This window comes from Cyprinodon tularosa, unplaced genomic scaffold (genome assembly GCF_016077235.1).
Source record: "Cyprinodon tularosa strain WSP-4 unplaced genomic scaffold, ASM1607723v1 ctg448, whole genome shotgun sequence".
NCBI lineage: Eukaryota > Metazoa > Chordata > Actinopteri > Cyprinodontiformes > Cyprinodontidae > Cyprinodon > Cyprinodon tularosa.
The window spans coordinates 557,568-568,981 of record NW_024039172.1 but is presented as its reverse complement, the minus strand read 5'-3'; the positions used below and the strand labels follow the sequence as shown (position 1 = coordinate 568,981).

At 42.1% G+C, this 11,414-nt stretch overlaps 1 protein-coding gene across 1 annotated transcript; it reads left to right on the top strand.

The window, feature by feature from the left end:
* Nucleotides 1-3,623: 3,623 nt before the first annotated feature.
* si:dkey-21c1.1 (protein FAM104A-like) lies at nucleotides 3,624-9,568 on the top strand. Its single transcript, XM_038300339.1, has 3 exons — nucleotides 3,624-3,971; nucleotides 4,140-4,245; nucleotides 8,966-9,568. Exons 1-3 carry the CDS (start codon nucleotides 3,955-3,957, stop codon nucleotides 9,206-9,208), a joined length of 366 nt encoding a protein of 121 aa, XP_038156267.1. The 5' UTR covers nucleotides 3,624-3,954; the 3' UTR covers nucleotides 9,209-9,568.
* The last annotated feature ends 1,846 nt before the right edge of the window (nucleotides 9,569-11,414 follow it).

Here is an 11,414-nt window from a genome sequence, read left to right as displayed (position 1 = left end):
CGGTAAAAGCAACTCAGTAAATCCAAGGTTCTGCAGATCATACCAAATAAATGATGAAAAGCTCTCACTGTTCTTCTTTTACCCTTTTTTAATGTTGGCAAGGTGTAGGTGTTCCAGCTGAATATCGCAGGTGATGCACCAATAAAGTTCCTCACCAATAAAGTTCCTCACCAATAAAGTTCCACACCTAATGTTATGCCTGACTGGTGCATAATTGTTGTTATAAAACTGATTACAAAACAGAATTGACTCCTCCTTCTTTTGGTTACACAACTTATCCCGGGTTTTGCATCAACATTCATATAAGGCTATAACAATCAGCAACTGTTTGGTCTAACCATTGTTATCACACGAACATGGATCTCCCTTACTTATTTCTTCTAGGTCAGGCCTACCAATAAGTTTTAATATTTTAAAATATTAAAAACTCTTTATATATTAATGAAATGTGATCAAATCAAACTTCTTTTTTGAAACCTATGTCTAAGTTTTGTATTTTATTAAAATGTTTTAATGTAGAGATATGTGTTTAGGGAAGTGTAAATAATTATAACAGTTTTTTATACTTTTGAAAACTTGAACTTGGATGTTTAATGAAAACACTAATAACAGGTAAAACAGCTCACATGCATGTGGAGAATGTGTTCCTACCAACTACTAACCACTTTCCATGTTAAACAGCATAGCGTTTAGCTTTTACTTAGCACAGTGCTAATAAGCTGATTTGTTATAATAACCATGGAGATGTTACTGCTAAATAATTGCGTATAACTGAAACAGGAGACAGAAGCTCATCATGGAGATGATGCCAACCTTGTTTTTACCTGGCATTTGTGTCATTCAAGTAATTTCTTTGGAGTCATTCCCATTGTTAAAACTAAGTACCTTATCAAGGTGGCAGTTTCTGACCACGCAAAAGAAAAAAGTTTATCATTTACACTGCATGACTGATTGGAGCTTAACCCCGACAATGTTGGATCCAAAGTTACGCCCTTGGATGATGCTCAGTTGTACTATCTAATGACGCAGAGTAAACACAGAGGCGGAGTTGAAATGGTAAAGTATGCATCCAATTTGTAGTTTCCACCTCAAACTTGAACAAAAAGGATTTGTCTACTTTATTTAAGGACACAAAACCTTTAATCCCCCACAGGACATCTTAACTCCAATTGATACTTTAAGTGGAATTTTTTTGTCAAAGTATTTTATAGCTGCCGAAGAGTTTAGCTGAAACTCGTTTTGTTTCATTAAAGTCCGAGCATGTTTTGATGACTGGATCACACCAAAATTAAGTATTATTTTTACATTTTATTTCAAATGAACAGAAACAATTGTAAACTATATGTGGTGTTGGATGGCATCTTAGTTAAAGACATTAAAAAATATTAATTTGAATAAGACATGCTGAATGCATATTTAAAATGTTATATTAAAGATCCTTTAAATAGGTTACCATTTTTGCAATTATCAGGCAATTTTTAAAAAATTGGCTTTTTATTTCCCTGAACCCTAACCTAAAAACAACAATACCCAATGTCTAGTCCAGGGCCCCAAAATGAGCAGTTGGTCCCCCACATGTGCCATTTTCCAATGAAAAGTGTTCGTTTTGGTTTTTTTTTTATAAAAAATTTGAGCATAAACACACACGTATATGTATATATATATATATATATATATATATATATATATATATATATATATATATATATATATATATATATATATATATATATACATATCAGTGGCGGCTGGTGAAAAATATTTTTGGTGGGGCTGATATAGCCTAGTGTATGTCTCCAACTAATCCGGAATAAGAATTCAAATAAACAATTGGACAATACATACAATTTAACAGTAATGATTTAATTTACTATATAATAACAGTAACAGTGATGATTTGGGTCACTGTGACGGGGTTCTTTGGCCTCCAAGAATCCAGTCTCAGTCGGGTTACCGGTGTTGGTGATTTATTGAGCTCAAAAACTCCAAACAGGGTGCAAAAGAAACTAAACATACAAGATACTCTGGGCCTCAGCCTCCCTCCAGTTACCAGCAATGTAACAAAGAAATAGAAAACAAAAATTGCCGCTCTTCTTCCCACAGCCCTCATTCAATAGTTTAAGCCCCTCACATCAGGCTCTCTTATTTCTGATTTCTTCTCATTAATCAGTTTTGTCCATATATTACCTCCACAAACAATTGATGTACAAAAACAAATAATTTTTACAACTTAATTCTTTTACACAGATTCATTGACTTATTCAATTACACCAAACTGGGTTTGAACCCAACAAAGACGCAGCCAGACTGAAGATGACAAGTCCCCGTAGCACACACACACACACACACACACACACACACACACACACACACACACACACACACACACACACACACACACACACACACACACACGGCTAACCCCACTGAAATATTAAGTGTGCACCCTCAATATGCCAGCAGGTAACCAGGAACAGCTTGTGTGTTTTAAGTTCATGGAGCTACTGGTCTCAGCGCGAGTGTATTGGTCCTCACAAACACAGTATAACAGGAATGTGTGTGTGGCGCGCAAAGTTAGAGAGGTTATTTTAAGTGACGAGGTGGATTCGTCACAGTCACAATAACCATGACATGAAATGTTCATATCCTACAACAGGGATGTTCTTCTGGCAAACGGGTAGATAAATAAGGATCTCACCGAATTTGGTGGAAGCTGCATCTCGGTCGTTACATTCGCCATCTTCCCTCTAATTGTCTGCACCTGCGCTTGGGTTCAGAAGCCTGTTAAAGCGCAGTATTTTCAGCGCCCCAAGACCATAAAGTTCCGAGACGCTGATTGGCCATTAAATTCACCTAGCAATAGTACATGATTGACAGATTCTCTGCAAATGTGGGGCTGTCTGATCAGCGCCCCCAGAACAGAGACGGTAGGAGTCTGTCTGTGGAAATCCACAAATGAATGACAGTAGATAGGGAAATGTAGTTTATATAATTTGTTTTGCTTATAGGTACACAGTCTAGAGAGTAAAACTGACATTTATGAGTTAATTTCTAAAAATATATTTTACGTTTCTCTCTTCTTATCAGGGAGGGCGGTGCCCCAGCGCCCCCTATGGGCCGGCCGCCACTGATATATATATATATATATATATATATATTACTTAATACTTTACTTAATGTTAACGAAAATAATATATATATGATTTATGTCACCCTTTAAAATAACATCGTTTGAACATAACTTTTCACTTTAAATATTAACTGAGATGTTCTGGTCGGTTTGCCCACATGCAGTCTGTTTAATTTTGTTTTGTTTTATTTAACTTTCACTGGCATAAATTATGTTGAAGTAGCGCATTTCTCACTTGAGTACATTTTTTGATTATCTACCTACCTCTTCAAAATATCTATTTTCCTTGAACAGAATGTAGCGGATTAGTCCTTTAGTTGGAATAAGAAGCGAACTTCATCTTTTTAAAGAAGCCTCTGTCGGTAGCGGAACCGCTAAAAGAGTTCCGGGTCTGAACATTAAAGTTTCATGTTTTTTATTTTCACTCCTTGTCGTGTTTCAAAGCGCCGCTCGGTGGCAGAGAGAGCAGCTCCACCGACACACTGTGGGTGCGTCGGTTACGAAAGCGGAAGAAGAGCGTCTGGGCTGCCGTAGTTAGCTGCCTGTGGGTTCGGTTCGGTTCTCTCCTTTCTCGCCGAAATGCCTTGAGTTCCTCGAGATTACGCTGCGTGAACGAGAACACGCAGCTGCGGGTTTTGCTGCTCCGCCTGTCATTCCTCAGACGTGGACCTGAGGAGAAGCGAACCGTCCTCACCGAGGGAGCGGCTCCCTGGGCTCCCCAACGACCCGCCGAGAAATGCTGGTAGAGCCGAGCCGCTGAGGGAGACCTGTAGACCGGCTTGGAAGGAGGCTTCGCCAAATATAATCGGTGTCAGACTAAAAACATGCTGGCTGGTAACAGGTACTGGAATCACCATTGATCACATCTGTTTGGGCTGCAGCATAACTGCGTTAATTCTCGCTGTGTTCAGATGAGTGGAGCGAGTCTGAGTTGGTGTTTCTATTTTTGGCTCAGCCTCCTCCCATTCTGCAGTATTCTTATCAATCTGCCTTTCCTATTTCCACACAGGAAACGACACCGGAGCTGTGACAGCGCTGAAGACCGACAGCTGATCCCTCAGGCCAAGAGGTCAGGAGGAGACCCCAGCCTGCTGCTGTCAGACCTGGACTCAGAGGTGCAACATTTAACCTTAATCCACAGGACCTTGCACTATATTTTACACCCATCAAGATTATTAGAAGTATACATAAAGTCCACAAATATGCAGCGGCGTAGCCAGAAAATGATCAGATGCAATAACCACTTAGGGGTGGATGAAAGTGGAGAGGGGCCACAAACTCAGGGTCCATCTACACTGTTTCAACAGGAAAATTAACCAGCACAACGTCCATGTTTACTAATTAAAACCATTTCCTACATCCTTTGCTAATAAATACACGCATATGTAAACATCTGTGCTTTCTAGATTAAAGGTATAGTGGATAAAATTGTTGTTACCTACCTACTTATATCAATAAGCATTCTGCATTAAATTGATATATAAGTGCTGATATCTACATAAATTGATTATTTAATCTGTTTTTATTAAAATAGTTATCTGTGATTTCACTGAAGACTCATCGATGACTTGCAGAGACGCATCATTTTCTCTTTACTCCATATAACACAATATCTAGTTTTTAAAAAAGGGCATGAATTCTGTCCTTATCAACTTTAATGTTAGTATATTGATAATGATATAATGATAATGAACAAGTTATTGTTCATATATGAAAAATTACAATATTTTGAATATTCCACTTGAGACTATTACTGCTGCCACCATCTGTGTTTGAAGGAAAAATAATGGTGGGGTGGCCACAAGGGTTGGCTAATGATTGGCTGGCCCCCCATCTAGCTCCGCCCCTGCAAATATGGTTAAATAGTTTTTTACAGATTGAAATGTTTACTCTGTACTTTATCAAAATTGTTTCTTCAATGAAACAATTTATCTTTATCAGTTTTATTGATTTAAAGAATTACATTTTTGTTCACTTATCTTTTAGTAACTCTAATCCAAAAGTATTTCCTATCATTTAATTTAGAGCTGGACTTTGACTGGGCCATTCAGGCCCAGCAGCATGCCCTGATCTAAAGCAGGGCTCTTAAACTAGTAGTTGATTTATTATTCTTATTTTCTAGACTAATAAGATGTTCTTGGAGGGAGTCTCACTGCAGTAGATACCCACACCCAGGCCCAGCACAGAGGGGGGCCCAGAATTGACTCTGATCATTAAAAATACAGGAAGAAGTCATTTTTCAGAAAATGTTTCTGATTAAAAAAAATTATATTAGTGTAACTAAATGTATGTATATATCTGCATTAGTTATATGTAATAGTTTTCTTTAAATAAGGGGCCATTAGAACACCCCCTACCTTTACATAAAATGGTTTGACCAAGACAACAGCGGGCTGCAACTTTTAGAGTTCATTTCTCTGCAAACTAAGTATGTGAGGTTTTCAGAAGTCCAGCGCCCAGAAAAAAAAGGGGCTCTCTGCCCGATCAGAGAGTCTGAGCATAGCGGCTCAGAGACGGATCACACCGATAAGTTTAGTGATCCCCCGCTGTGGCCAACAGATTCTGATCCTGTAAATGTATAGAATAGCATAAAGGGAGTCTTTCTCAAAGATGCCAAATGAACTGCCTGCAGGTTTAGAGGGCAGAGAATTTCTAAACTATCTAACCTAATGTTCCTCTCACACCGGCCAAAAAGACTGTGTTATGCCAGGCAATAGCAAAGCTGTCAGATGACCTGCCCACACATAACAGATTACAATGTGAAACATCCTAAAGTTCCCAGAGAGGGCTGATAAAGGAAGGATTTATTCCAACCGATGCAGTCATTCCCGTTTAGGAATAGCTGTATAAAGCGCATCATGAAGTACAAATGTTCCAGGTTCCTGTCCTGCTGGAAGATGAACGTCTGCTTCGGCCTCTTAAAGGTCTTGTTCCTGGATTAGCCTGTCTTTAGCTCCTCCCATCTACCCTGAACGGCTGTCCTGTCCCAGCTGAAGACAGGCGTCCCCAAGGGAGGGGGCTGCTGCCGTGTTTCACAGTGCAGATGGTGCGTTCAGGGTGGTGCTACCATGTTTCACAGTGCAGATGGTGCGTTCAGGGTGGTGTGTTTCACAGTGCAGATGGTACGTTCAGGGTGGTGCTACCATGTTTCACAGTTCAGATGGTGCGTTCAGGGTGGTGCTGCCATGTTTCACAGTTCAGATGGTGCGTTCAGGGTGGTGCTGCCATGTTTCACAGTGCAGATGGTGCGTTCAGGGTGGTGCTACCATGTTTCACAGTTCAGATGGTGCGTTCAGGGTGGTGCTGCCATGTTTCACAGTTCAGATGGTGCGTTCAGGGTGGTGCTGCCATGTTTCACAGTGCAGATGGTGCGTTCAGGGTGGTGCTACCATGTTTCACAGTTCAGATGGTGCGTTCAGGGTGGTGCTGCCATGTTTCACAGTTCAGATGGTGCGTTCAGGGTGGTGCTGCCATGTTTCACAGTTCAGATGGTGCGTTCAGGGTGGTGCTGCCATGTTTCACAGTGCAGATGGTGCGTTCAGGGTGGTGCTACCATGTTTCACAGTGCAGATGGTGCGTTCAGGGTAGTGCTGCCATGTTTCACAGTTCAGATGGTGCGTTCAGGGTGGTGCTACCATGTTTCACAGTTCAGATGGTGCGTTCAGGGTGGTGCTGCCATGTTTCACAGTGCAGATGGTGCGTTCAGGGTGGTGCTACCATGTTTCACAGTGCAGATGGTGCGTTCAGGGTGGTGCTGCCATGTTTCACAGTGCAGATGGTGCATTCAGGGTGGTGCTACCATGTTTCACAGTGCAGATGGTGCGTTCAGGGTAGTGCTGCTATGTTTCACAGTGCAGATGGTGCGTTCAGGGTGGTGCTACCATGTTTCACAGTTCAGATGGTGCGTTCAGGGTGGTGCTGCCATGTTTCACAGTGCAGATGGTGCGTTCAGGGTGGTGCTACCATGTTTCACAGTGCAGATGGTGCGTTCAGGGTGGTGCTACCATGTTTCACAGTGCAGATGGTGCGTTCAGGGTAGTGCTACCATGTTTCACAGTGCAGATGGTGCGTTCAGGGTGGTGCTGCCATGTTTCACAGTGCAGATGGTGCGTTCAGGGTGGTGCTGCCATGTTTCACAGTGCAGATGGTGCGTTCAGGGTGGTGCTGCCATGTTTCACAGTGCAGATGGTGCGTTCAGGGTAGTGCTACCATGTTTCACAGTGCAGATGGTGCATTCAGGGTGGTGCTGCCATGTTTCACAGTGCAGATGGTGCGTTCAGGGTGGTGCTGCCATGTTTCACAGTGCAGATGGTGCGTTCAGGGTAGTGCTACCATGTTTCACAGTGCAGATGGTGCGTTCAGGGTAGTGCTACCATGTTTCACAGTGCAGATGGTGCGTTCAGGGTGGTGCTGCCATGTTTCACAGTGCAGATGGTGCGTTCAGGGTGGTGCTGCCATGTTTCACAGTGCAGATGGTGCGTTCAGGGTGGTGCTACCATGTTTCACAGTGCAGATGGTGCGTTCAGGGTGGTGCTACCATGTTTCACAGTTCAGATGGTGCGTTCAGGGTGGTGCTACCATGTTTCACAGTTCAGATGGTGCGTTCAGGGTGGTGCTACCATGTTTCACAGTTCAGATGGTGCGTTCAGGGTGGTGCTACCATGTTTCACAGTTCAGATGGTGCGTTCAGGGTGGTGCTACCATGTTTCACAGTTCAGATGGTGCGTTCAGGGTGGTGCTGCCATGTTTTACAGTGCAGATGGTGCGTTCAGGGTGGTGCTGCCATGTTTTACAGTGCAGATGGTGCGTTCAGGGTGGTGCTGCCATGTTTCACAGTGCAGATGGTGCGTTCAGGGTGGTGCTGCCATGTTTCACAGTGCAGATGGTGCGTTCAGGGTGGTGCTGCCATGTTTCACAGTGCAGATGGTGCGTTCAGGGTGGTGCTACCATGTTTCACACTGCAGATGGTGCGTTCAGGGTGGTGCTACCATGTTTCACACTGCAGATGGTGCGTTCAGGGTGGTGCTGCCATGTTTCACAGTGCAGATGGTGCGTTCAGGGTGGTGCTACCATGTTTCACACTGCAGATGGTGCGTTCAGGGTGGTGCTGCCATGTTTCACAGTGCAGATGGTGCGTTCAGGGTGGTGCTGCCATGTTTCACAGTGCAGATGGTGCGTTCAGGGTGGTGCTGCCATGTTTCACAGTGCAGATGGTGCGTTCAGGGTAGTGCTACCATGTTTCACAGTGCAGATGGTGCGTTCAGGGTGGTGCTACCATGTTTCACAGTGCAGATGGTGCGTTCAGGGTAGTGCTACCATGTTTCACAGTGCAGATGGTGCGTTCAGGGTGGTGCTACCATGTTTCACAGTACAGATGGTGCGTTCAGGGTGGTGCTACCATGTTTCACAGTGCAGATGGTGCGTTCAGGGTGGTGCTACCATGTTTCACAGTGCAGATGGTGCGTTCAGGGTGGTGCTACCATGTTTCACAGTGCAGATGGTGCGTTCAGGGTGGTGCAGTTTTTCTCAGTGCGCAGGAATTTCTGTGCTTCAGCTTAAAGAACACTATTATTTCCAAACTGTCTGTTTTCATGGCTTCCAGACTAATGTGTAATTTCTGGTCCTGACCCATAAAATCCTGGAATATGTGGAACCATTAGGTATTAAGATGTATTTTAAACTTGGGTGAATAATTTTCTTGGTACTGTAAATATGATCCAATGTCCTCCTTTTTGAACCAGACATGTAAGGCTTTTGTTTGCTCTGCTTTTTCCAGTGAAATCTTTGCATGTTTTATTGAAAGCACATCATATATTCCTCTCTTCTTGCTCTCAGTCTTCCAGCAGCGACAGCAGCAATGGAGTCAGCAGTCCAGAAAGAGCATTAGAGGCCAGCACGAATCCAGGCGCTCACCACCAGCAATACAGCTCTAGAGCGGAGTGCGAGGAGTCTGCCAGCTCCTTTCAGCACTGTCTCCATGGCCATGGGCAAAGCGCCTCCTACGACTACATCAACAGAGTTCTGCGTGAGGCGCACTTTAGCAGCCTCCAGACCAGAGGGTGCCCCGGCTCCACGTGACCCCTGACCTCTTCTGTCGTCTTTCAGCGTTGATTCTGAAGCCTCCCACATGATCACAGCAGTCAGAGGGGACTTCAGAGGCACCTGTGGGTCTAATGTTTGGTTTATCATTTGTTGAGACCATAAGCACATCCGCCTTTCCATGGCCCAGCCACTGTGTTTTCTTTTTCCTGTGCTGTGTTGATGTGTCGGTGGGAGTGTGTATATGCACCCTGTGCACTTTATCCAGGAATTTCATTCTTTTTACATGCGTGCATCGGTGCATGGATGTTTTCCATTGGTGCTAATGACAACAGAAGTGCGACGATCCAAAGTGCTTGTGAATTTAAATAAAGTTATGCACTTTATTCCAATCGTTAATGACTTATGAAGTCAGTCGTCTGATTCTAAAGAGGAAGCTGTGATGATTCCCTTAAAATAAGAGTGTAAAGCCAAACAAAGGCTGGTTTTAGATCTTCATGGTTTAACTTAATGGCATGGTGTGAGTATTTACACAGAGGACAGAAATCAACGTGGAACATTAGCTAGACGCATTTCAAACAGAAAAGATTCCTTTTTTTAAAATAAAAAAATAACATTTAATCTTAGTTATGAAGTTATTACATGTATTTTGATAAAGATAATATATATTATATTATATATAGATATATATATAATATTATAATAATATATATTATATTATATAGATATTCCTAAAACATTTTCTTACCTCTGAATTATTTCCTTTCCAAGAGAACGTGTATGAGGCTTTTACAGCCAGCTGAGTGGCAGTGGGCAGCAGCAGCCTTCCATAAAGGCAAAAAAATTAAATTATTCCAGCACTTTCTGTGGTATCTCAGGAAAAACAACAAAGCCAAAGGTTTGTGGGTTTAGAACGGGAACATTTGAGATAAACCTGATATCTGAGTCTAGCATTGTTCAAACTCTCTCAGGGAGTAAAAGAAAAATGATACTTATGCATAGTTCTGTTAAAGGTAAGCTCTGTCTACACCTTGGAGCTCTATCTCTCCAGTTCTTTTCCTGAAAAGAGATCACTCGGGACAAACTCTTTAAATAACACTTCACCAGGAGACATGACAACAGATTTTGATAGAAATTATAATCTTACTCAGATTAGAGAAGTTGCCTAGGCTTACAGAAGACAGCTGCTTACCAATCTGGCTCACATCTCAGGAAGTGTTTACAATTAACAGTCAAAGAAGCATTTTATACATCACCAGTCTGCTGCATCATTACATCATACCAGTTAGCAGATGAGGAGACATCCATGGCTCCAGCCTTATCAAAATATTACACTTTATTCTTAGCTGAAGGACGCCGCTCTCATTCCATTCCCAAATATTTGCCACGTACAAAATGAAGATTCTAACTACGCAGACCAAGGAACTGACCAATCAGAGAAACTACTGGAGAAAACATCAGTTCTGACACGCAACGGGCAGCTGATATTAAGGTGTAAGAAACTGTATGTAGCAGTGAGTCAATATGCTTTAGGCTCTGCTGCTGGTAGCTGCACAGACATGCTGCTTGTGGCCTCAGGCGTCCTTTTAATACAGCATTACATTAATAAAGTGACGAGTTAATCTTCACTGCAAGGATTATCTATTTTTTTTATCTTAATTTCTTTCTTTGCTGCAGAGGAAAGAGTAGCAACTTTTCAACATTGTGAAACTCCATGTTACCTTTTCCTTCATGCAGCTAAAACCTAAACTGTAGGAAGATTAAAAAATGTAAATGTTATGGAAAGCATAACATGCCAAAACTAGAGATCAGCCGATTCAGTTTTTTTCTTAAGGCCGATACAATACCAATTATTCTGACATCAGATAACCCATGCCTGATATGTACTGATATTTTTGGGCAGTTTCTTGTTTTTTCTTTCTCCATTAACTCTATGGAAATGGATTATTGATAAATGTTAAACAAGACTCAATTTAAGCAAAGACAAGTTTAAAATCAAAATATTAAGAACAGACAGTAAACGAAGGCGTGATTGCTGAATGCACCATTGAATCAGTGAATGCATGTATGCATTGGCTTATATGTAAAATATATAGCAATAATCAGTCTGATAAAAACCATGTATCAGTCCATCTCTTCCCAAAACTCCACCGCAAAGCTGACGTCTTGATAAATACTGGCTAATCAGAATAACCAGATACATTACAGCAACCTAATAATGTGTTTAGATCTATGTTTTTCTGCA